The 26,441-nt window shown below is 53.7% G+C and overlaps 2 protein-coding genes across 7 annotated transcripts in view; one reads left to right on the plus strand and one right to left on the minus strand.

Annotated features, from left to right (window-relative positions):
- LOC122387839 (nucleolar GTP-binding protein 2-like) lies at positions 1-3,766 on the minus strand. Of its 2 annotated transcripts, none has more exons than XM_043378395.1 (2): positions 3,572-3,766; positions 1-2,483 (listed from the first exon to the last, which is right to left on the minus strand). In XM_043378395.1, exon 2 carries the CDS (start codon positions 2,472-2,474, stop codon positions 441-443), a length of 2,034 nt encoding a protein of 677 aa, XP_043234330.1. In that variant the 5' UTR covers positions 2,475-2,483; positions 3,572-3,766; the 3' UTR covers positions 1-440. The 2 variants fall into 2 exon arrangements, with proteins under 2 accessions (XP_043234330.1, XP_043234331.1); XM_043378396.1 differs by having other exon boundaries at positions 3,673-3,749.
- Positions 3,767-4,190: 424 nt separating this feature from the next.
- Positions 4,191-26,441, plus strand: part of LOC122387840 (cyclin-dependent kinase 6-like) — a 38,359-nt gene continuing 16,108 nt past the window's right edge. The window contains exons 1-3 of one of the 5 annotated variants that reach the window (XM_043378402.1): positions 4,191-4,315; positions 13,639-13,796; positions 20,566-20,734. In XM_043378402.1, coding sequence (XP_043234337.1) covers positions 13,685-13,796; positions 20,566-20,734 — 281 coding nt within the window. In that variant the 5' untranslated portion in view covers positions 4,191-4,315; positions 13,639-13,684. The other 4 variants (XM_043378397.1, XM_043378401.1, XR_006257692.1 and 1 more) reach the window with 4 other exon arrangements.

A 26,441-nucleotide genomic window follows, 5' to 3' on the forward strand; every position in this document is an offset into this window, starting at 1 on the left:
TGGGGAACTTCTATTCATATATTCATTCATTACACGAAACATGACCCACAATGTGTCTGCAGCGGATAAAGGCACGTACCAATTCATGTTCACGTTGGCCAGTCTGTGCCTCGGACTGGGTGCCTACCTATACGGAGCAGGGACAAATATTTCGCACACCAGCGCCTAAGACGAAATCGGGAGAACCCGGCAGCGATTCAGTAAAAACACGCACCCACGTGTTGGGAAACCGCCGAAAAATGAACATTGTGGCATCCTCCATAGAGTAGCAGACCGCTCACTCAACATCAAGAATCAAGATGCCTGTCACCACACGGGCATCATATAACAGCAAAACAAGTTGCCATCACACTCCATAGGTTCAACCTCCACTCATCCCAAGGCGCACGTAAGAAAAGTACACAATTTTATGTTTAACAGTCCACCAGCAGTAGCTGGCCTCATGGGGTCCGTTTTCCCTTCTTGCCCTGTGTTTTACCCTGATTCCGCTTCCCTGGAGTAACATTAGGCGACTTCGGTTTTATTCGATTCCTGTTCTTGTTCTTCACATTCACCACGTCATAGAAGTTCGATCCGATCTTCTTTGTCTTCTTATCCCTCTCCTCCTTCCGTCTCTGCTTCGCCGTCTTCTTTTGCTTTTTGCCTTCCTCCCCATCGTCATCCTCCAGCTTCCTCTTCTTCCCCGCCGCCTTCCTCTTGTTCTTCGGCGTGGCGTCGGCGGCCGGGCGCGTCTCGACCTGCATCGTCTCGTCGTCGGCGTCGCTCTCGTCCTCATCCTGCTCGCCGTCTGAGACGTACAGCTCGCCCTCCTGCTGCAGCGGCTGGTCGTCGTCGCCCTCGAACTCCAGGTCGGTCCTCACGCGACTCAGGTCCTGGCTGACGGCTGTGATCGCGCCGGTCGTGACCGCGCCGCCCTCCGACTCGTCAGCTCCCTCGTCGGCCGCAGCGGCGTCACTGCTGCCCGGCTGCGGCTCGCTGGAACCTGCCGCTGCTGATTCTGCGGTCTCAGAAGCAGCGGCGGCCGCTTCGTCGGCCTGTTTGGCGGTGCCGCAGCCCGGCGGCGGGACGAAGTACGGGATGCGGCCCCGCTGGAAGTCGTTGAGGATCTGCTTGGAGACCGTGTTGACGTCCGGACCGCCGCCTTTGAGCAGCTTGCCAGTGCGCTTGGCGATCCGCTCGAGGAAGTCCTCACAGTCCGTCCACGAGCCGACGCCGTACGTGCGCCGCATGTACTCGGGCCGCACACGCTCCAGCACGGCCGGCACGTAGTCCTCGGGGCTGCTGATGAGCTCCACGCGAACCACGCCCTTAAGTACCTTCTCCGTGTCTGTCTCTCCCGAGGGGTACACCACTCCGGGACAGTCGATCAGGTAGATCCGCTTCATCAGCGCGATGTACTGCCACACCTTGGTCTCGCCGGCGATCGGCGCCACCTTGCACACCTTCTTCGTCTTGATGGTGTTGATGACGGAGCTCTTACCGACGTTCGGATATCCGATGAATCCGACACTGATCTGCTTCTTGTCTGAGTGGAGTTTGCCAAACTGACGCAGCAGGTTGATCAGCGCACCTTTGCCGAACGAGTTGGTGAGTGACGCGTGGAACGCCATGGTCGGGTACTCCTGACTCAGGAGAGCCACCCACTTCTGCGTCACCCACGTCGGCACCAGATCCACCTTGTTCAGCACGAATATAAGGTGCTTGTGTGCCTTCTCCTTCTTGAGGTACTTCTCGACATACTCGGAGCGCGTGCCCATCGGATCTCGGGCGTCCAGAACCTGAACCACCACGTCAGACGAGTCGATCACCTTGTAGAGCTCGTTCCAGATGCGTTTGCTCTGTCCGGCCGCCATCACCCAGTCGCGCTGGCCCTCGCGCACGTCGGGCGCGTCTCGCACAAGGTCGCGGTCCTTCTCTGGCTCGTACTTCTCCTGGGTGTCGGCCACCCGCTGAGCGTAGCTCTCCAGGTCACCGGTCGGCACCTTGGGTCTCTTCCGCGTCCGCTTCGGGCCAAACACGCTGTCGAAGCTCTCCGTGTCGAGGAGATGGACGCGCTGCGTCTTGGCGCGCTCCGACAGCAGCGTGACGGGCAGCTTGTTCTGCTTCATCACCACCTGGTAAGGGTCCTTCTGAGCCGCACCCAGCTCCTCCTGGAAGCGCTGCAGGGCGTTCTGCGAGATGACCTTGGTGTTCCCGAACCAGCGCTGGTTGGGCTCGACGCGGGCCACCGAGCCCGGCGACAGCTTCGACTGGAACGGCATCGGCCGCAGGATCTTGCCGTGCTTGTCGCGCTTGGCCTTCTGGTTGCGGTACATCTGCAACCGTTTGATTGTGGAGCGGTCTCGCGCGAATGGCGCTCCGCGCAGATCCACCTTGCCTTGCTCACGGTCCGGGTTCATACTGTGGCCCGCGGGGTTGAAGCCGCTAGGCTTCGACTTAATGCGCGACTGCGCTCGCTTCTTTGTTTTCGCCATTCTGCTGACCTGAAAGGAAGAAAAATGGTAACGATCAAATCAACAGCAAATCATGGTTGCACAGAAATGTAAGAGAAGAAACTGGTTTCAGCCTGGGAGTCAGAGTCGGTAAATGTCAGGATAAAGTCCTAAGAAGATTTCAAGGATAATTTTTGCATATCCTTACTTATTTGACAACCTGAATCCAAAAATGATACTTACATGTCTCTGGATGTAAGCATAGGTATATTTGAGCATCATTAGTAATATTATTGTGATGGAAAATGACCTTATGCTCATGATATAATGTGATTAAGTTGAATTGAAAATAAGACCAAAAAATCATTGGGCTTCACTCATGCCATGATGCCACTGAGCCCGGCAACAGCTTTGACTGGAACAGCTGATGGTTTTTTGGTAATAGCGTCAATTGGTGAGTTACTAGCCTAGAGGCTACAGAATATTTGAGAAACACATAGTTAGTGTGTTATTTTCTAGTGGCTTTTGTGTGAAATCGTTTTGCACTGTGAAGGATGATTGCCACATTTTGCTGGCCGGCAGAATATTCTGAATATTCTGCAAGAGTGTTTCACAAAATATTCTGCCGTCTGAGGTCTGCGACATCACCAGACATATGATGTCACACCCGGCAGAATATTCTGCCGGGGCTGAAACTGAAACAGGCCTCCGAGACCCCAGTTTGGCTATCTCAATCAACTGAACTAACTATGACGAGACAGCTTGTTTTGTTGGGTCAGGCCCTTTCAGTCCACTGAGACCATTTCAGAGCCGGGAGGATGATAGGATATAGGGGGAGACATTGGTCTGGGCAGGCACCCTAGTGAGTCATCGGGGCTGAGCCCGTCCAGAGGACAGGCCACCCAGCCCCAAGGTACTCACTGCACCCGGCTACGGGGTGCGCTCCCTCGGGAGCGGTGCCGATCCAAGGGAGCAGCCCGCATGAGTTAAAGTTGCCTTTCCAGCCCAGAGGGGGTTGCGGTGTTGGTGATAGAGGAGAAGGACTTCAGTATCCTGAGGATAGAAGCACGGAACGGTGACGGGACGGTCAGTGGTCAGCTTTAAATATAAAAGAAACCAGAGGGATAATTTTCACAAACCTGACACAACTGCTTCAAATGAGTGTTGAGCCCACCAAGGACTACTTCCAGAAGCACGGAGAAATCGAGAGATGATAAATAATTAAAAAAACCCAAGGTACCTATGTAAAAACCAAGATGTAAAAACAGCAGATGATTTGCCCCACATTGGCATATGTAACATCTGCGTCAGAAACGCGTACTATTTTTGCTGCCAAACTGAAAGGAATTTTTAGCATGTAATTACTTAAGATGAGATGCTGTCTTCGGAGCTCGGCGTTTTAATTTTTCCTCAGTGTTGCTGGTACATGAAGATGTCTTTTTTCTTATTAAATTCCATTTTAATCGACAAATATCATGAATGAGTTTTTAGATATGAAGCAGGCCCTGGTTTCATTTGCAGTGTCTTTCGAAGGAGATAATTGCAAGATGAATACACATTTAACCTTTGAAAATCATTTTAAAAGATTTAAATGAGTTTTCCTCTAAAATACTCGTCATTTTTAGAAATCATTACATGTACCATATTTATTATATGTATGGCCTCCAGAAGGCAAGCGACGTTGCCAGAAGGTGCTGTCATCTGTCGGGAAGAAATAGCCTTCAGAAACATGTGTGTGCTACCAAATGTAACCAATCAGCTGCGACCGACCGCCGGAGCACGCCGGAGTTGCTTCGAGGAATTTCATTCATTGCCATCGCATGTTGCGCGCCCGCGCGTTATTTGCACGCGCAGTACACACGCAGTTCACTCAATATACTCTGGTACGCACAATATTGCACACAACCTGGTCAGTGTTTTTATATACCTTGAACCTGGTGAATGCATTATCTGTGATTTTGGCTAGAATCCGCTGAGTTTCTGAGGGTGTTATGATTCTGGGTTATTTGAATCGGTGTGAGGCAGCAAGAATCTGATTTTGCATATTTTAAGGTAGTTCTTTTCTGCGTGCGTGGTGAGTTGGTTAATTGACAAGTAGGTAGGTACCTGTTTTTGAAGCTCAACCTGGTGTTGTGTTGCTTTTATCGCAATAGTTGTTGTTTTTATGGGGTATTATCAACGGTATTATAAAGGTTAAGCCGTTTAAAGGACATAACCCATAATATAAGATTAAAATCATTTATATCTAATATGTAAATGCTTCGACTGTCTCAAACATACCTAGATAGAAAATATCTCAGTTCGGAACTTGTACAAGCATTATCCATGACACATATTTTCAATGCAGCTTTTTGATACTTAATTAGAATGGTAGGTATACTGATACAGGTAAGTTTCTATTAACATTCATTGAAGGTGACCTATGGCTAGTTAGAGCATTATTATGAATATTATTCTGTTAGAAAATGACCTTATGCTCATGATACAATGAAATGATAGTGAAATAAGCTGGAAAAGTATTATGATATATTTCAATCAGAATGGTTTACACACTTTGAAGATGGTAATTTTCATAGTACCTTTCATGAGCATAAGGTCATTTTCTAACATAATAATGTTCACATTCATTTTTACCTTTATATTTAGTAAAATATTTGCTATTTATACACACCATCCTACCAGACATGAGCACCAAATAGACCAAGTCTACCCCAAGATGTCTAACCTAGCTGATCAACCTTAACCTTAACCTTAACCTTTCTTTGATCCTGGGTTAGATGCCAGGACAAACTTTCAGATGTTTTATGAATCCAGAATTACAATTAAGTTGATTTGGTATATAGCTGGCTCATAGGAAGCAATGAACTTTTTGGGGATTCCCAATGTGAATAATCTGTCAAATTGCCCAAAAGATAAAATTAATATGCAATGGAAATTTAGAACAATGATTTTAGATTTTGTTCATTGGGTGCATAAATAGGAAGTTTATGCAATTGCAGAATATTGTTTTGCTGAAATGCTTGATTCTTGTTGTTGTATAATTTTTGAGTGCAAATCAGATTCAGATAAGGATTCATTGTAGGTAAACACTGTGGTTCGATATTTTATGAGTGTGTGTTGTATTTCCTATGCGTGCAGGTGTTCACTGTTCACTCACCTGGTTGGATGCTGTTGCATTCAAATTATTTATGTTATGATTACTTTTATAATGCAGCAAAGTTTTAAGCCTAAGTTTTAGTTTTTTTTTTCAAGCAATTTTAACATCAGCATTGTATTGACCATAGAGTGCCATGATTTATCATATAAAATCTAATTTAATGTCAATGCGATATTAAATATGTACTCCAATATGATGTTGTATTACATACTTTACTATGTATTATACATATATAAATATCAACATGAAGACATTTATAAAACTCCTGCTCCTGCCTCCTAGCATTCACCTTGCCAAAGATTATGTTATTTTATGATTCTAAAACCCGCTATGGCTTTTCATGATCCACTCCCTTGTACTTGCTTAGACATCGATTCCATAAATTTGTATTGCGTCCCAAATGCAATTCCCACTACTATGCCTGTTGCACGGATGACATAATGACATCATTATGTGATCTGTGCCTGCTGGCTGTTGGTCAATGTGCCAATGTCAGCGTTTTTTTTTTTTTTGCTATTATCTAAAAGCTTTCAAGTTTCAACACTGCATCAATACTTTTTTGACATAATTACAAATATCATTGTAATTTGGTCTTGTTAGGAACCTTGCCCAGGCGCCAGGCGGTGACTGTAGTCATTCCGTTCGTCAGCAGCGTCGAACTATCTTTACCTAGTTCCCTGTTGGTTCTTGCGTGGTTCTTTTGTGTGGAGAAACATTCTTTGAAATCGTTTAAGGTCTCTCTCTCTCTCTCTCTCTCTCTCTCTCTCTCTCTCTCTCTCTCTCTCTCTCTCTCTCTCTCTCTCTCTCTCTCTCTCTCTCCCTCTCCCTCTCCCTCTCCCTCTCCCTCTCCCTCTCCCTCTCCCTCTCCCTCTCCCGATGTGTTGCCGACGGGTCGACTGGGGGGGGGACCGTTTCGAGGACCGTTTTTGTTTGGTCATCGGTCGGCCCATTGCGGCGCTCATATGAGGCCTGGTCGGAATCGGCTGACAGAACTTTGTCAGCCGAGAATAAGCCCCGCCCACACCACGCTGCTGACGGGCTTGTTCATAATCGGCTGACAGGAAACGTCAGCCCAGATGGCGCTGAGATGCTAAGATGGCGCTCGACAGATAGGGTTGAGAGTTGAGACTTGAGGAGAGGTAGCATTTTCGCGCTTTTTTCAACGACTATCTTCCGTTAGTCGTTACATTATATTTCTGAGGTTTATTTGCCGAGGCTATAGAAAAAATTACAGGATTGATAATTGAGGCGGTGCTGGCATTCCGATTTGTAGGTACTGTTTTCAGGCTGACTCGCACATTGCGCCATGAAAAAGAAATAATTGCTATCTTTCGCGAAAAATATTTAATACAAAATACGCCAAAAACATCGTATATAAAAACTAACCACCTGCACTATAAAGCTGCGCTTTGACTTACATGCGCCACTTTCGAGCCACTTTGAATTTCGGCTGACGTGCTGCTGCCTTCTCCCAGCAGCCGAAAAGCCGGCTGTCAGCAGAGGTATGACGTCACAGCGCGGGAAGGCGTGATACGTCATCAATGTCTCAACCAATCAGGGGCTTGGATCTCAGCTGACAACAGCACAGCAGCCGATTCCGACCAGGCCTATGGCTGGCAGGCGGCGCCTCTCACCAGCAGGCTTTGGCCGACAGGCGGCTCCTCTCCTACCGGCAGGCGGCGTTTCTCTGACCGGCAGGCGGTGTCTCTGACCAGTAGGCCGCGCCTCTGACTAGCAGGCGGCGCCTCTCTTACCAGCAGGCGGCGTCTATCTGCCTGCCAGGCGGCGCCTGTCTGGACCGCAGGCGGCGTCTTTGTAGCCGACAGGCGGCGCCTCTGCCCCTCTTGCCGGCTGGCGGCGCCTCTCTGACGCCAGCTCGAGTGGCAGGCGCCAGCCGTGGCCGGCTCGCGAGCCTCCGATGCACTGGGCTTTCCACCGGCTTAGCGAACATGTTTTTGTCGTTCCACACATCCGCTGACGGAACATTTTCATTAGTTTGGTGGTTTTAGTGTCGTTTTACCTGGTGGTTTAAGGATCCACAACTATTTACTAGAAGTGATAGGTAGTCGCCATGATTGGTGGGAAACTGTTTTACTTTTTTTGAAATCTCATTGTGCCGGAGCGGTTATCCGGGTATCAGGGCCGTGGTCGCTGTGAGTGAAAAAGTGGCATCTCTAGGCCGGCCCGACCGCTCCGCAGTCGCTGCCGCCGCCGTCGACCTTGTAGCCGGGCTGTCACGGCGCCGCCGGTTACCATGCAACAGGAGTCGACCCCGTCGGCGGTGACGGGCACGGTCGGGGGCGTCGCAGCTGTGTCGGCACCGCGTCGGTCGCGTCTCGCCGCCGTCGGTGCCGTCGTTCCGTGTGTGAGCGCCGGTCGGTGACGGGAGCGGGCCCCGGCCGCCGCCGTCGGCGTCCACATGGCAGCCGGTGACTCAGCGCAGAGGAATCTGGCGCACCGCGGCAGTAATGGCCGGTGGAGGCCTGTCCTCGGCTACAGGGACATGTAGGACATACAGCCCGGGCCCCGGGTACTTACCGGGATCGCCACTGGCCGCAGCACTGGCAGCGGCCCCAAACTAAAACACTAACCGCGGCGATTACACCCGACAGTGGCCTCACTGCATAAACCTACGGAGCTGACTGAAATCGGCAAACATTTCGGCATGATTTTACTGCCCTGTGCCCATTGGGGTACATCTTGTCGATCGACGCTTTGAGTGTGTTGTTACTTTGTACGCATGTTGGTTTCTCTGTCGGTTCAGCTGTTGTCTGCTCTGTTGGCTCCACTGCCGGTCCATGCATGCAATGTCTCTTGGCCCCACTGCTGGTTTGTTTGGTAGGCTGGCGCTGGGTGAGCTGCTGAGCACCGCCGGCTGCTGCTGGTCCACCTGCACTACTGGCTCGCTGCTGGTCCACCTGCTGACTCGCTGTTGGCTCGTCTGCTTTATCGGCTGCTGATTCTGCTGCTGGGTGAAGGAGAGACAGTATAGTTGTAGGTAGGTCAGAGTCGGCCGTCCGCGCCGCTACCTGCCGGTCGAGGAATGCCTTTGTCGGCGATCGCTGCCGCCGTCGCTGTTGGTTCATTTATCACGTCGTCGGTCGACGGTCAGTGCCGCACCGATGCGTCCGTTCGCCGCCTCTATTGCAGGAAACCCCGGCAGTTTGTGATCCGCGCCGGCCGCCCTGCCTGGTTAGGTCGCCGTCGGCTGGCCCGGCCGCCGCCGCATTCCAATGGGATTAATCTCCGTCGTCCATCAGAGCGGCGATACGGCGTGCTGTATCGACATATCCATCGACCCGGCGACCCGAGCCGGCCAAAGGGTTCCGGCGGCGCCTCCCAGGTCGGACGCTAATTGGCCAGAGAATGGCCCGCCCCGTTGGCGCGCACTAAAACTCTAGTTATCGATCCATCAACCGCAGCGAGTGCTAAAATCACGTCGTGTTTAGAGAGAGGCAAGGAGCACGCAGGCCATGGTATAATCCGGACCTCACGCTGGAATGCAGACAGGCTGTAAACGCCGTGTTTTCATCGCTCCTTCAATGGCGCCGCGACAGTGTGGGATTTCGAAGAGTTATCTTTAAAAGCCCCGGCTGATACATAATAGCTTCACAGTACCGTAAGAGCTTCCTGAGAAGTCTGTGAAAGTTGAGCTTTGGAGATGTTAGAAACTCGCATGTAGTGAAGTTATGTTGGAGGCTACGCGACTGAGATTTGAGAGAAGACCCTTCTTGATCGTTGATGACCGAGTCAGGACTCAGGAGCTATTTATATGACCTTCAGTGACTGGTTGAGCTTCGGTATGACCGTCACTGACCTGATCAGGTCCAGTATGACCTTCTATGGCCGCGTCAGGCCTGATATGACCTTCAGTGACCGGGTCAGGTACAGTATGGCCTTCAGTGACGGGGCCAAGTCCAGTATGACCTTCAGTGGCCGAGTCAGGCGTGGTAGGACCTTCAATGACCGGTTCAGTTCAGGTTCAGTTTGACCAGTATGACCTTCAGTGACCGGGTTGGGTACATACAGTGTGACTTTCAGTGACCGGGTCAGGTCTGGTATGACCCTTAACGCCCGGATAAGGTCTGGTATGACCTCCAGTAACCGGGTTGGGTGCAGTGTGACCTTCAGTGACCGGGTCAGGCCGTGCCGGGTCGCCGGCCGGTGGCCAGTCACGCCGGCTATGCAGCAGCCCGCCCGCCCGCCCGCCCGCCGGCCGACCGGCCCGGCCCGGTGCAGTCTGGCATGACCCAGTGCCGCATTCCGATCAGTTCATCTTGAGCGGCGAGACGTGCCCGCCCGCCCGCTGGCTGGCTGGGACAGAGGCAGAGGCAGCGGCTGGCTGGGGAGGCTCGGAGCTGCGGCAGCTGCGGCAGGCCGGCTGGTGGCTGCGGCAGACCGGCTGGTGGCTGCGGCGGGCCGGCTGGTGGCTGCGGCAGCTGGTGGGCTGGAGCTGCAGGCCGGTACCGAGTGGGGGAACGGGTCTGCCGGTGTGAGCCGTGCATTGACACCGCTGACATTTCAGACACCCCGCTCCGCCGCGCCGCTGGGACGGCAGGCCCGCCAGACAGGCCGCCAGACAGGCCGCCCGGGGCCTGCACCGTCAGCCGTCACGGACAGCTTTCGCTGCACGAATGACCGCCGAATAATGCCCCGTCGGCGCCCCGGCCGAGTGCCCCTACCCCTCCCCCTCCCCGCACAGCTGATTGTCTTCTCAGTGGTCAGCTGATTCTGTTTTCTGCGGTCAGCTAATTCTGGTTTCCGTCAGACATGTCGTCCCGGCCTCTCCAGCCGCTGAGTTGTTTACATAACCGAGTTCGTGGTAGACTGTTACATTTTATCATTCCGTGACCTTTGGTTCAATGGGTCGGAATTCACCTGTGGTGGATCCGTTTGGAGTTCAGCTCTGTCGTAGGCTGACCTCTTCTCGAGTGGTTAGGAATTCCTGCGGGAAGAAAGCGGACTGATGATGATGTGAAATCATGCTAGATTCTTTTGAAGATTAATATTCAGATGCAGTCTAAGAAATTATCGGTTTCGCCCGTCCGTTGCTGCAGAGCTGTGTTCCGCTGCGGCGTTCTAATGAAGACGGATCGTGCTCCACGGCGCAGAGTGCAGTGGAGTGTTTGTGTGTTGAGAGGGCGTGCAGACACTAAATTCCCTCTGAAAGGCTGGTAGTTACCAGGGCGGCGAGGAGCAGTCGCTCCGCTTCTCTGGATCACTTGGCGCGGAACGAAACTCGATCCCGAAGGCTGATGCTCGCCGCTCCGAACTGCCTCGGACCATGTCCTTTTCCGCTAGCTGCGGTGCATGCTTGGCTAACTGCCGACGAGCGGCCGCCGTCCACCCGTTCAGCGCCCGACCACCGACAAACGTATCTCCAGTGCCGAGTGGCAGTCGGCAGATCGGTCGGACCCCACGGGGCACGACCGCGCGGTCACAGCCGAGCGACCGCGGTCGCACGATCGCCGCCGTGATAATTATTATCGGACACTAAATTGTCGCTGGCCAAATAGCCGTGCCTGCCTGCGGCGGCCTCTAGACGACTCATTACCGGCGTTGCATGTAGGTGGCCGGTACCGTACCGCTGCTGGACGGTGTCCGGGGCGGGGCCGATATCCCCCAGACGACCTCTGTCCGCTGAGGTTCCGCCGACCGCTGTTCGCTGAGGTTCCGCCGACCGCTGTTCGCTGAGGTTCCGCCGACCGCTGTTCGCTGAGGTTCCGCCGACCGCTGTCCGCTGAGGTTCCGCCGACCGCTGTTCGCTGAGGTTCCGCCGACCTCTGTCCGCTGAGGTTCCGCCGACCGCTGTCTGCCGCTCGCCGAGTGCCGCCGTCGTCTCAGTCGCCAATGAATGGGTGACGTGTCGTTGTCATCTGTCTCCCGTCGCTGGCCCACTGGCGGAGGAGCGCGGGCGCCGTCGCCGTCTCAGACAGCAGAGTAACCCAGAACTGTGGGAAGACGGCAGCAGACGGCGGCGGCGGCGCCGGCCCACAGCGCTCTGTTTTCTTTGGCGACTTTTTAGTGCGGCTGTCGGTAAAAAATCGCCGTCGGTCGACGATCTGACGCGGCGCCGACGACCGGCCGGTAAATACACGGGTCGCGTGTGCGTCCCGAGCTGAATGATGCGTGGGAACCAGCCGACAGCCCCGGCACCGGCGGCTGCAACCGGCCAGCTGGGAACATAAACGAATTACGACAGGGTTCGATGTTTGTCACGATTCTCTGTATCAAAGAGGGCGATTTATGAATGCGATTAGAGATGCCGAAAAGCATTCACACCGTCTTTCACTCGGGCGAAGCAGCGGGCGGTTCATTAGCATAGCCCGTTTTTCAGTGGCATCTGCGCCGTGTCCGTTAGGACGCCTTCATCAAGGTCCATCGACGCTGCGTTTCTTTTTGCCGGCGACCACCGTCAGCGTTTGTAGCTAAAATTGATCGTGTTTTGATTGTTTGAAGGTCAGAGTTCAAATGAGTCCAATCCGCCGCAGGTGTGATCGGCAAATTATTCGGTCGTTTCGGTTTATGGGAGCTGGATGGCGCTAATCCGTCATCACCCCCTCACCGCTCCGTAATATATCACCACTCGTTCACAGCTCAACACTTCACCAGGCCGTAAAATGACCAGTTCCGGAACGGAGATTCCTTTGACACGTTTTATGTCATTTGCGATCGCCGCTTGCCGGTGTTAAGGCACATCGTCTAACTGTAATCAACATTCCTCGGATGTTTTTCATGTGCCGCAGATACTTCGGTCTTACATTCCCACGGATTGGAAAACAATAATCCAATTAATGAAGTCACGGTAGCCTTTCCACATAGCCTACCTTATCACGTTGCCAAAAATGACTGACGGGCACCGAACGATGCACCTCAGATATTTTGCGCATCTTACGAAAGTCTTTAGGTAGTGGGTTCTTTTTCGACACCTTTGCCTTTAAACCCTCCGTGGAACGGTATTAGTTTTGCAATAATAAAAGCATGTGATTGCCCTTTTGTCGAGCTCGTCCTATCTCTGCCACGTGTTGGTGTTCCGAGCCGTTGCTGTGTATTGACCGCCTAGTTTTCGGTTCTTGCAACTATTATCATTATCATCAAACCAATCAACAACACTCGCTGTGCAGCTGGTATTTCCACATACCTGGCGTTGCGATCAATCGGACATGCTCGGTGTGGAATGCGAACGCCAGTGGTCAGTACTAGCCTAGCAGCAGCCGAATGGCTAAAATTATGCTAATACGTGTTCCGTAGGTCCGTGGTTGTGTCAGTGTAGCAGCTGTGTCCCGGCCGTTGCGCCGGCGATCCTCGGTGCCTGTGGCCGGCTGGGCTGCCGTGTGGTCCTCTGGTCCCCGGTCCTCTGGTCCCGTTCCTCTGGTCTCTGGTCCCGGTCCTCTGGTCTCCGGTCCCGTCTCCGGGCCGACGGGCAGCCGGTGAAGGGCGCCTCCCGATGATGAACCCGAAGGTCCTTGAACCGCCCTTTTTCCCGGCCGGCGCGGACAAAGGCTGTGATCCGCCGGCCGGCCGGTGGCTGTCTGAGGCCGGCTCGGAGCGGCCGGCCCTGTCGGTCCGTCTGGGACCGGGCTGTGGTAGCCGTGTCACAGCCTGCCTGACCCCTGACCCGGCCGGGCCGCACTCGGCGGATCCGTGACCCGGCGACCTCTGTCCAGGGCACGGTATCTCAGCGGCTCGCCCCTCTGTAATCTCCCATAGGCAGTCACTGCCTCCGGCCTATCTGTCTACTCCCCCCTTTCCCGGAAGCTTCCATCCACACCCTGTACCCCTTGGTCCCCCAGCTAGGGCACGTGACCATCTGTGCCGGGCACCCTGTGGAGGCAGCGGGTACCACGTGTCTGGCGGCGCCGCCGCGGCCGGCCGGGGGCTCCGGGACGACGAGCCGCGGTGGCGGCGGCAGTCGGCGACGGTCGCTGGTGCCGGTCGGTCGGTCGACGTCCGTACCTCCCACCGCGCTCCAGTACCGCCCTGTCGATACCCCGTTCACACTACCCTACCGAGACGACTGACTGACTGGCGGCGTGCTGTGGTCGGCAGGCGGGTCACCATGTGGTAGCCGAGCTCAGCCCGCTGCGCCGCGGCCATGGCGGCCAGAGACAGGCCGTCCGCCGAACCGACGGCCGGCTTCGTCTGCCCCGGAACAGAGTTCATCCGGCAGGCGACCAACTATGAGGAGATCGGCCTCATCGGAAACGGTCAGTGCTAGCAGGACGCACTCGGGGGGGGGGGGGGATGGGAGTCATTGCGAAGGTGGTGTGACTGGTGAGGCCAAAGTTGTGTTGTTATTTTTGTGAAGATGAGTACTGAGTAGTTATAAACACGAAGCTGCTCACGAACTGCCACGTTTGCCCTGTACACATTGTTTTGTTCCACTTTTGTTGTTATTTGTTACAGTGCAACTTTGCTTGAAGTTGTTAACACCGTGTATGAATGTTTTATTCCTATTTTAGGCAGTTCCGGAAGCAGCAATGCACTGTATTACCGTTTTGTGAGCCCGTTACCGATTCTCGGATCGGACATTGTCACAGGTCCGGTTACATGGGACGGACGAGGAATAGGGGCTGACCTAGTGGGGTTTCCCTTCGTGATGTATTTAAGTTTATTCGTGAGGTTTTTGCATTTATTCTTCCCACGCTTAGTTAAATTTCTCCCCTGTCACGCTGTGGTTTATCAGATGTGTTATTTCCAATTGTGTTTTCTTTGTTACATCTCAACTACCAATTTACTATCTCAACCTGTTCGGTCATTCTTTCGGCTTCTTATCTTTTTCGTCCATATTCAATACAGATGTCCTGCTATTAAATGCAATATTTCATCTGCTTGCTTCCCACAAACCTACAACCCGGATCCCAGTATCCCGTCCTCCTCACCCCTGCCTCCTCTCTCCGTGTTCTCGCTCTCCTCTGCCCGTCCTCTGCCGCCCGGCCGGCTGACCCGAGTCGAGGCACCGTTGTGTGTCGGCGGCGGGTCCGACCCTCCCAAATACCGACGGAGCTGGGCGGTAATTACGTGCCGCTGGCTCCCGTCCGCTCCGCGCCCGCTCAGCCCGGCCACCGGCCGCGGCGCGCCGCACTCACACGCACCTACTACGCAGTTCCGCCGTACGCACGCGGCCTGCGTGGCCTCTCGTCGTTTGAAGCCGCGCCGCCGACCGGGGATGGACGGTGACGAGGCACGGCGGTCGGCGGCTCTGCGCGGCGCGATCTCACAGCTGGAGACCGCCGCGGCGCGTTCCGACAGGCTCCTCTATACGGGCCTCGGCTCCGCCCGGCGCCGCACCGTGATGGCCGCTTTGTATCGCGCAGCTATGTTATCGGTTTTGTCCACCGGGTCGTTTGAATATCCATTGTATATGGATTGCGTTCCCGGGGTGCTTGTTCAGCAATTTGTGCTGCATGCTGTGTTTTGTATGACTGTGCTCCTTCTAGGTTTGTGGTTATTTTAAGGGTGCGTTAACTTCGGAGGTGGCTCCGCTCAGCGTTGGTGTCCGAGCACTACTACTCCGATTCTCAGCCAGTAGATGTCACCAGGGTAGAGCGCTTTTTTCCCACGTTAATGACCTTCTCCCCCTCCTCATTTCACGGCCCTTACGATAACGACGTTTGGTTACTGCGCCGGCGCGGCGGGCGGCGCCGACTGAGGGAGATCATGGTGTGTAAACACCGCGCGGACGGAACACGTCTCTCGACAGGCCTTCCCGGCGCCGTCCTTAGCCTGGTGTAGGTACCTACGTCCTACCCAGTTAGAACGAAACTGATTATTTGATATGGATACATGTTATCGAATATTGAGTCTGCCGCAGCTCTAGTCACAAGAATGCGTCTGATATCCTCACATGATTGACCTGACGGCATTGTTTTAGTGAAATGCGGTGCTAGATTCACATTGCTACACATACTACCAGTAAAACGCCTTATAGGACGACAAACGGAGCGAGCGAGAGGGTGGGCCTTGCACGTGGGAAATTGTGAGGGGGTACCTCCAACTGACTTGTGCACGGTACGGGGACCCGCAGTTGCTACTGTACACGAACCCCAACTCTAGCCGTCGCCCGTCTGTCCTGTCCAGTAACAACCGATAACATTGATATCGACCGCCGGTCCCTGTACAAGAGCAGCTGAGGTTTTCTCTGCGTGCCCTCTGACAGCTTATCGTTGTTCCCTGTGAGGGTGCTGGGACAATTTACTCAGGGTCGCTGTACAGTAGCAACTGCGGGTCCCCGTACCCTACTAACCGGTCTCTAGCAATGTGCCATATTTGAGCGCAATCGACCCCGCCGTTCTCGATATCTGGAAGCGGCACCCTGCACGTGCGCACGTGCAAAATGGGTCCCAACTGACTTTTGCACGGCACCCTACTAATGGATCCCTAACCGCTAACCAAATCTGAGTGCAATCGGTCCAGCCGTTCTCGAGATCTGGAATCGACCCCTGCACGTGCGCACGTGCAGCAGCACCCCACATGAACTGTGGGACATGAAAATGCATTGCCTAGTGGGTGCCTACTGCCTACCTACATGCAAAGTTTCAGCGCAATCGGCCCAGTAACTACCGAGATATTGCAATTGTTACAAAAATGATTCCTCTTCGTTTTGCACGTGGCACGTGCATAAGGGGTCACCCACATGCATCGAAAGAAGTCAAATACTTGGAAGAAGGAATCAAGTTACCCTACAAAAATTACCGCAAGTACCTAAATCGGTCCAGCGGTTGCTGAGTTTTTTTTTTTAGCCTTTCAAAAGCGTTACAGCCCGGGCCGGGTCGGGCAGCTCTTACTGAGATTTATCCGTTATATTGAAAAGACTTCGCTTGCTTCGCTCGCTCCGTAACAACAACGGGAAGTTCAGCATCTATCTTCTCATTTGAAGCTAAGCCCCATGCGCACAATCTCATTTTGATGGAGCAGACTATGAGCTGGAAGATTCGTATTCCATTTCTCATCTATTTCTCATTTGAAGGCATGTCGTTTGAAGCTTAGCCCCATGCGCATAACTTTATTATATCAAGTAGACTCTGGACTGGAAGTAGGTACAAACTACAAATATAACAAAATATCAATTTTACCTATAGGTTAACGAGGCATTGGTATGCTTGCTTGCTTTTATAGCAAGCTCAAGGCTATAGAACTCCAAGCTGCAATTTATAGCAAGCTTATAGCAAGCTATAGCAAGCTGAGCAAGCTGCATTTTATTGACTGCTAGCAACCATGTAATATGTTCCTTGGGAACTTCACAGAAATATCTATACCTACCAACCATCCACCTTTTTTCAAACCGCTGCTATACTTATGGAAGGGATGATTATTTAACTTGCTTCTCCGGTGCCACTGCCAGTGTGCTCTACCTCCTCCCCCTCCCCTCCCGGACGCCATCCACTCCGTCCATTCCATAACTGACTACCTCCAACTGGTCAAGCAGAAAATGGATCCTATCGTCAATATTTGGAGTCGGCTTACGCCGCCCGTGACCTCAGTCACAGAGTGCACAACAGCATACAGTGTCCTAAATAAACTGATGCACTGTTTTATTACTTTTCGTGAGTATTACAATAGGGTAGGGTGGGGTAATTTGAACATGTGGGGCAATTTGAACATAGTGTGAATAACACAAAATTACGGAAAATCCATAAGTGGCATGACAATAAGACCAATGAGAGAAATTATCGGAACTAGAAGGGCTATCATATGAACGGGGTTTAACCCGCGAGTTGCTGGGGGGGGCGTTAAACGCCCCCACTTTTTTCGCCGGGCCATAGCATAAAAACGGCGCGCCGCAGGCGCGCCAAATTTTAAGTACCTGTAGGGAATTGATGGAAGTTTATTGTGACAAAGTTTCAAAAAAATCGGTCGGAAAATTTTTAAGATATCGAGGTTTTAGTGACGTCATGATTTCTGAGTTTTCGACCAAAAACGGCATATGTTCAAAAAAATCATATAAAATCACAGAATAGACATACAGACATGCAGTAAACGCCATTAGACTGCCAATGCCATGAACAATCAAATGGCTATCTTCTATTATTGATTATCGATCTGCATTTTCCAAAATCTTGAACATGTTTAGAATTGCTCTGCCTATTCGTTTATGGGTCAAACAACATCGGTGCTGGCGAGACTATCGTTTTTATGGCAGGTAAAGGCAGTATGTTCAAATTAACCCACGGTGGGGCAATTTGGACACACCGTGACTTGGTGGAGAAGTGATGCTATGCTTTTCAAGGTATGCTCGGCTCGTCCAAAAATGAGGCTTACATGGTAAAAGCAAGTGACACATGCGCTACTGAAACACTTTTTCTTCATCCAGGGTTGAGCTGGAATTTGGTACAACGGAAAAGACGTAAAAATATGTTCAAATTACCCCACACTACCCTACATAGTAGTACTGGTTCTTCCTTCTTGGTCTTGAGCTTCACCATGTGGTTGCTATATACCGATACCACATTATTTACCGACGTGTTGTGAATTGTGATCGCTATACAAATGCAGCTTCAGAGTAGGTACTATGCGATTGTAATATTACTGACGTATGTATAGACAGACTGGCCGCAATCAAATTCAAGCATGCCATCACAGTTCACATGCAATACCCATGCAATACCCAAAGTACAGGCGCCAAGGTTGGTAGTTGGTAACCTGTGTATCGATATATTACTTATATAAAATCCACTAATCTCATTCACTCCACCCACCATCCGTATTTTCCTCCGACAACCCCGAGAGTTCGCTTCTGTTCCGGCAGAGTTTCACGGCCACCGGCACACTGGGAACCCCAGACCGTAAATCACCGTGTGTTGACAGTCCCTCCCCGCCGGTCGGCGCGACTCGCGTGTTTTATTACATGGGGGAACGACAGGGACCGAGGCGGAGACCCATACGACATCTAGCGGCACTCTCTTGAACCAACAAAACCGTCAAAAAGTGGATATGAATCGGGCTTAATTCCAGTCACAGTTCAGATATTTCTGAAAAGTAAACTTCATTTTCGTGTGAAGAAATGTTCTGTGCACATTTCTATGTAGCCGGTTTTTTATTTTATGCCTCACACAAAAAATGAAAGATGAGCAAAGTTTTACTTTCATTTTTTGCAACATTGCAAAAAGAAAATGGAAAATCGGAGTACATAGAATTGTTGTCCACTTTGAGGAAATGCGGGTGCCATTCATTTTTTGCGCCTAGTTTGAATGACATTTAATGAATTTCGGCTCAAACTTTTCAGTTTTTCCACCTTTATCGTGCAATATCAACGTGAATATTGCACGGAATCAGACAACTTGTCCGAAGTAGGCTTTGTATACCCATGGAGCAGGTACATGCCAAATTTGAGGCTAATATCTCTATCGGTTTTCAAGATATTGCGGTTTTTCGCCTCCCATTGACTTAACATTAACATCGCACCCTTAAGCTTCGTAGATCTTCTGTACTTGTCGTATTTAAGCCTGTCTCGTTCGACGATCGACTTATTTTCCATCCTCAATCTGGCGTCCTCACGCCAATCTTCACCTCGCCGCTCGGACCGGGTCCATGTCCCGGTGGCCGCATACCGCCGAGTGGCCGTGAGCCGAGCCGTGAGAAAGTGCGGCGACTCCGGCGCCGCGGCGCTCAACAGCTGTTGTGACGCACCGGCCGCCGTCAGGGCGCTGCAATGAATGGCGACGGAGCCGGCGGGTGGCCCGCTCGGCGGGGGCCCCGTCCGGGTGCCGCGGCCCGGTCACCGGGTCTGTCTCTAGGTCGGTCTGTCTGCTGGGTCTGTCTCTATGTCGGTCTGTCTAGACTGTGTCTATCTCTGTCTAGAGTCTCTTCTGTCTGCTAATATTTATCATGTCTGTTTCAGTCCGTCTATTTGTATAACTGTACCTTTATCTCGGTAGATCGTATTGTCAAGTAATTTTTTAGTCGCGCGTATCACGGCATCTCTGGAACATTGGAAAATGACGTCGAAGAAGACCTGCATATCGCTGTCGGATGTCCTTCGGGACCTATATCTCCTGAGATCAATGTCCCATCCATCGTGACACAGTCTGTTCCAGTTTCACCTCTTTCCGTCTTGTTTAGCCCGATCCTTGGCCGTCCAACCTGACCAAACCCACCGGATCTCCATGAACGCCTCACAGCGGCATAGGTCCAATGGAGCTGGGACCCGCCTTCGACGGTGCAGAAGCTGCATGTAGCTATACGCCAGCCGCCTATATCCGAACCGGCAGCCGCCTGTGGCCGTACCGAAGCCGTCTGTTTACGATAGGAGCCGCCTGTAGCCGTACGTGATTCGTCTATAGCCGTACGGGAGCCGTCTGAAGCCGAGTGGGAGCCGTCTCTGGACCGTCTCTGTAGCCAGCTGACCGGCGGCGTCCGACACCGCCTTGCGACACTGTGCTTGCGCTGTTTGTTTTGGGAACGGTCCGTGGCGCACACATACGGCGGTCATTTAACTGCCGTGTCACTGTTCGCCAGGGAGGTGTTGTGTGTGCACATACCAGCGCTGAATAAAGAGCTGCACCGAGCTGGCGTGCGGCGCGAGCGGCGATCGGCGGCTGCACGACGCACCTCCTCTGCTTTCGGAATGGCTGTTTAAGGACACGGACTTTGCACAGGCATTGTTTTGCGTTGACCTACCTCTATAGTGTCTGGCTCCGTCCCCCGTTCGCCCCCTGTTTTGGCTACCGAGCTGTTCTGCCAACCCTTACTCAGCAGCTTGTTTGGTCTACTGACCTACCTTCCTAGTACTCCGCCTACGCAACGCCCACGTCTTAATTACTGGTAGCTGCTCTGCTGATCACCCCGGCCATTTATCACCGATTCTTTCCGGCTGTTGTTTTTGTTTGTGCCGTCGTTTTTCCTCCCGTGTTACTCCATCGCCGTACTCCACTCTCCTCTCTCCCTCCCTCTTTCTCCCCGCCCACTATTGCGCACACCGTCCGTGCCTGAGCAAGCATTAGGCCGATCTTCATTTTCTTCGTCCCTCTTTCCCAGGTGCGTACGGTACGGTGTACAAGGCGCGCGACCTGCGCAATGAGGGCCAGATGGTGGCGCTGAAGAAGATTCGGGTGCGCCTCTCGGATGACGGCGTTCCAATGTCAACCCTGCGTGAGATCGCTACTCTGCGGCAGCTGGAGAAGTCAGATCACCCCAACATCGTCAGGTGAGTCCGGGATCGCCGCGGGATTCGGTGGCGTGGGCGCTGTCTATGGTTGGCTTCAGTTGGGATTGATTTGTGTATGATCGCTTCGAGTCATCAGGCTGGCTTAGTCGGTAACTTCAGAAAAGTAAGACGATTTTGATTAGGGATGTTATCCAGGAAGTCACCTGCTCTCAGGTGATCTGATATTTCTTGTAATTGGCCAACGTTAATCGTGAGAGCGGGTCTCCCGGCCCGCATTGACCCCTCAGGCCTGTCATAGTGGTACTATATCCGTGTGTACGCGAGGTGTGGGGTGGACGCGAAGTGTACTACCTCGTACGTCCGTGTAAGGTCGTCCGAGCGGCGCCTACTCCAGCGTGTCGCGCCGCGCTCCCACGACACGCTCGGTCTCCCACGCGCGTGAAGCTGTTTTCTCGCCGAATTTATCGGCCCTCATTCAGGCAGAATGAGCTGAAATGGAGTGGCACACAGCTTGTTTGTGTGGAAGACTGTTGTGTTTGTGTCAGGAGCCTGCTTTATGGAATAGTGTTTTTGAACGGTGGGTGGGTCCGCGCTTTATTTTAGGGTCTCGTAAACAAAAGTCGATGCGGAAAAGGGAGCAGGCTGTAGGTATGTTGTACCGCGGTAACCTTGTGTACTCAGTGGGCTCGGGGTAAATGATGCTTACGTCTACGTTGTGGCAACTATCTATATTATCGTGTACTGGAGCGCCTCCAAACGTAACGAATTCAGTAGTCGGTAACGCATAACGTCAAAAACTGACGACCCTGCTCAATCGTCCATGCTAAAAGGATCACCAAATATGCATATGATTTGACACTGGGCGGCGTAAATGTTTTAAGCTTTTTGTATTTTATGTTTTAAAATGTAACATTTGCCTAACAACAACTTGCCTTGGTCACATTTTCGGCTTTCCAATAAATGCGCTTTTAAATTGTATCGTTGTGATATGATTGATCTCTTCCAGCAGATGATATGGATAATCTGAAGCATTTGTTCAATCACTTGAAACTTCAAAACAGCTTTAATAGAATGCATTTCTGGCTCATGAATTTTGGAACTTTTCGATTTCGTTGAAGTATTTTTTTATGCCGCGCTGCATTGTTGGCGACTCCCACCTCCAAAACTTGTCCCGTTTACCTTCACTGGAGCCTTCACAGGGCCAGTTTCCTCCTACTTTTCGAATCCTCACGAAACCGATGCCAATCATGCATTCCGGCGGGGCACGAAGAGGCAATGTTTTCAGAACGCTACGCCTTTCGCTGCGATTCGTCCAATGAAATCGCTCTGCGGGGCTGTGGAGTGCACGTACGGAGGTGTGTGCGCGCGGGAGGGGACGATCGATTGACAAGGCCTTCCACAACAGGTGTTGTGGAAGGCGTACATAATAGACACCCGCTCCTACTCTCCGTATTTAGGTTAAATGCATGATATCCCCTTGCCTTTTCCTCCTCTGTCCCTTTACATTCAGCCTTTGTCACTCGAGTGCAGGTACTTCGGCAACGTCTTGTTCTTGCTCTCTCTCTCTCTCTCTCTCTCTCTCTCTCTCTCTCTCTCTCTCTCTCTCTCTCTCTCTCTCTCTCTCTCTCTCTCTCTCTCTCTCTCTCTCTCTCTCTCTCTCTCTCTCTCTCTCTCTCTCTCTCTCTCTCTCTCTCTCTCTCTCTCTCTCTGTCTCTGTCTCTGTCTCTGTCTCTGTCTCTGTCTCTGTCTCTGTCTCTGTCTCTGTCTCTGTCTCTGTCTCTGTCTCTGTCTCTGTCTCTGTCTCTGTCTCTGTCTCTGTCTCTGTCTCTGTCTCTGTCTCTGTCTCTGTCTCTGTCTCTGTCTCTGTCTCTGTCTCTGTCTCTGTCTCTGTCTCTGTCTCTGTCTCTGTCTCTGTCTCTGTCTCTGTCTCTGTCTCTGTCTCTGTCTCTGTCTCTGACTCTGACTCTGACTCTGTCTCTGTCTCTGTCTCTGTCTCTGTCTCTGTCTCTGTCTCTGTCTCTGTCTCTCTCTCTCTCTCTCTCTCTCTCTCTCTCTCTCTCTCTCTCTCTCTCTCTCTCTCTCTCTCTCTCTCTCTCTCTCTCTCTCTTCCATCTGGCTGTGCTGTCGGCTTCACACGATGCCGACTGTGCGCCACTGCAAATAAATACTGTGCCACGTCGCGCCCGGATCTGTGGGACACCTACTCTCCTCCCTCCCTCCCTCTCTCTCTCTCTCTCTCCCTCCCAGCCATCCTCCCTCCTCTCTGTCCCACCTCCCTCCCTAGGACGGACACACTGCCGACCTGGCGGTGACAGCCGGCCGGCCGTTCAAAGGTCATCTGCCACCCCCTGCACACCCCCCCCCCCACCCCGCCCCGCCTCGTCCCGTGTCCTGAGCTCGGAGATGGATTGGTGTTTGCCGGAAAACGATTGAACAGCGCTGCGGCGGCACTGAGCAGCAAATAGGCCGTGCCGCCGCACCGCGGGCTACATTGTCATGGTGTGACGACGCCCATATACGGCACCGCCCGCCTCCGCGCTCTCTGCTCTCCCCGCCTCTCTCTGACTCGTGTGTGTAGTGTGTGTGGATGCTGTGAAGGTCGGTTCGATGCCCTCTTGGGATCTGTGTATGCCGTATAGAGCCACGCTTTCCATAGCCGCCGTATAGAGCCGCGCTTTCCATTGCCGTAGCTCGGTTTATGGACAGGTATGACAATGAACCGTCAGTTCGTCAGCCTGTCTCTGGACGGCATTTCTCCCGTGTTGCTTGTGCGCTGCACAGCTCTGCGCAGTGAATACTTGTGCTTTGGGGAGTCTGATGCAGGCTGCGACCGACTGGCCGGCCGACGGGCTGGGCTGACTATTGGATGAATGAGCGGAGTGTCTTCCCTACAGTCGTGCTGAGGATTGTATGCTGTGGGGCGGACGGCGCGGCGGGGCGGAGACTCGACGCTAGGGGTGGAGAGGAGTGAACTCTGCGGGGTGCCGCGCCGACGCCCCGAGGAGTCAGCTTCCGGTGATTGTGGGCGGAGTCGAATGATTTAATGATACTCGGGGTGGAAGACTTCGGCGATCGGTGGTGATTTTATGCACAGCTCTCAGTGGCTGGTAAAGGGTGCAGGTTCCTAATCCTCTGTGTGGTTGGCCCGTATTCGGATTAGTTATCATGTTTGGAGTCGGATGAACACTAGCTTGGACTGTTTGACAGTTACCGTTTTTCCGGGTCATCTAAGCGCTGCCGATGCCACGTGGCTGCTGTGGCGCTATTGTCCCGCCGACCAGTGTGTGCCTTCTGGCGCCGCGCGAGCCTGCAGTCCCGGTATCAGGGGCTCTCGTCTGAGCCACGTTTGCCGACAGTCCTCTGAGTATCGGCGCCCACACTCACGTCGTCTGCTGCCGTGCGGGTCTGGATCAGTCCGGAGACAGTATGTGTTGGAACGGCACGACAGCCCACCAACAGTGGCGCCGTCTTCACTGGAACGCGGAATTTACATACAATTCATGGGCAGTGGCATGGCACTCGGCGCGTATGGCCGCTGACCGGAAACTGAGCGCCTTATCGAGCAAGGCAGACTGACAGCGCGTCACTGACTGAATGACAGAACCGTAGCTGTCCCGTAGTACGACCTGAAACCGGCATATGCGCGTCGTTTATCATTAGGCACCGGTCAGTGGACTATTGCCAGACTCGGGGGCTGCGCGCACGCGCTCCGGGCGGCGACTGTGTGTGTTTGGTCGGCCCGGCGCACTGCTCATCAGATAGGGCGGCGCCGAGTGCGCCGTCAGCGCTGCTGAGTGCTGCACCGGTGCCCTGCCCCGTTTAACGACCGCCGCGCAGCTAATAGTCACCTTGTTTGTCGATATTCGTCACGCAATAGAGACGAAGGTCGCGCAACGGGGGACGAGTTTGACGCACGGGAATGTATGATACGCGTGGACAGGGCACCGCGCTCGGACTCACGCGTCGTCTGTTTTGTTGATTGTGATGTCCGATCGGCCAGGCTGCTTATTTGTTCAGGTCAGTCTGGCGCTTGTTTTTGTCTGATCTTCCTGCCCGCTCCGTCTAGGATTTCCGTCGTGTCTGCTGCCGGGTCTGTCCCTTATTTCCGTTCCTCTATCTATGCCATATTTCTTACCCACCCCGTGTATTTTCCGTCCGCTCTTTCCCCGCAGCCCTAGCGTTCCCGGTTCCTCTGCACTGTGCGGTTGGATGACCCGAGTGTCCGCTGCTGCTGCCGGAACGCCACGTGGTCGGGCCGGTCGGCCACCTTCGGCACCGACCGCTCGCTCTGAACTCGGCAGCCAGCCGCCGCGCGGTCGGGCCGCATTCCAACACACTTCGCCGCCGCCCGACCGGCCGGCCCGCCCGCCTGCCGACCGGCCGGCCGGCCAGCCGCGCTGCAATCCTTGCAGAAAACGAAAGTGTGCCGGCAGCTGTAGAGTCGAGACGGCGGCTGACCGCCCAGTTGGCTCTGACTCTCCGTCGCCCCGAGTCAGGAATGAAGACGGCGGGTTGAGATGGGACCACCTTATGTCCGTGCTGCCGGTGCTGCGGGAGTCGCTATCCGTGTACCGGCTGATGCTGGCATCCGCGCTGCTTAGGCTGCAGGTGGTCCGGGTGCAGGCGGCGGCTGCGGGTCTCGCAGGCGGCGGCGGCTGCGGGTCTCGATGCGGACCGCGTTCCCGGCCGGCCGGCTGCGGCCCGTCGCCGCCGGGGCAGGTGTTGCGCCCACCACCTGCCGGGGGCGGACGGGGCGCGGGCCGCAGCGGCAGCTGAGGGGCGCCCACCCGGCGCCCGCGGCCGCCGCCGCCGGGTTTAAAGGGCCGCCTGCCGTGTCAGCGCGGTGGGGATGGGTGCGCCGCTGTGTCACTCTCAGCTGGCAGGCCATGACTCTGTCACCCCTCCCCGCGAGGGTGAGTGTCGAGCGGCGCCGGGGTGGCGCGGCTGCGTCGAACTCCGACCGACGGAGACGCATGGCCGATACCGCTATACGGCTACCGGGAGCGACCGGATCGGCGACTCACCTGACTGTGACCGCGCGACGGGACGCTGCGTGCCGGCCTAGTTTAAAGGTCCCTCTCCTCTGGCGCGGCGCGGCGACCGGCGTCCCCAGTAATTGCCCGGGCCGTAAACAAGCCATCGTTGATAATGATCCAACGGAGGCGCCTCCGTTTTCAGGACACGACCCGGTCAGAGTTTCGGGAAGTACTGCGGCTGGAAAGGTGTCACGCTCTACCGCATGCTATTGGACATGCGACAGACGATATCGCGCGAATGTGACGGCGACATGCAGGCAGCGCTGACTTAAAACGTCCTTGCTGGTTCCGATTTCACGGAAGATGACTTCATGACCGTGCCGAGTGTCGTGTCGCGTCGCCTTCTGTCCCGTCCCGTCCTGTCCCGGCTGCCCGGTCGCTGTCCTGTCCCGGCTGCTAGGTCGCTGTCCTGTCCGGTGTCGCTGCCCGGCTCGATCGTATTTGGGGTGGATCGTTCCCGGAAATAGTGGGCGGTCGTCTCCGCGGCTATATCTAATCTGACTGTGTGTCGGCGTCGCCGTCGCCGAGGTCTCCTCTCGCTGAGGTGTGCCCACCGCTCTCCTGTTGAGGGCCGCCAGGGTGGGCTGCGAGGGGGCGGGGGCGGCCGCCGGAAAGAGGACTGTAATCAGCACAGCTATTAGGGTCGCGGGGTCACGTTCGCACGCCCTTCAACACGATGTTTTATGCAGGATGGGCCGCGCCGGCCGACG

This window comes from Amphibalanus amphitrite, unplaced genomic scaffold, assembly GCF_019059575.1.
Source record: "Amphibalanus amphitrite isolate SeventyFive unplaced genomic scaffold, NRLGWU_Aamphi_draft 000299F_arrow, whole genome shotgun sequence".
Taxonomy (NCBI): Eukaryota; Metazoa; Arthropoda; class Thecostraca; order Balanomorpha; family Balanidae; genus Amphibalanus; species Amphibalanus amphitrite.

What these genes read in the sequence shown, in the direction of transcription:
- LOC122387839 (XM_043378395.1), bottom strand. Translation starts at nt 2,474, where the DNA reads ATGGCGAAAACAAAGAAGCGAGCGCAGTCGCGCATTAAGTCGAAGCCT.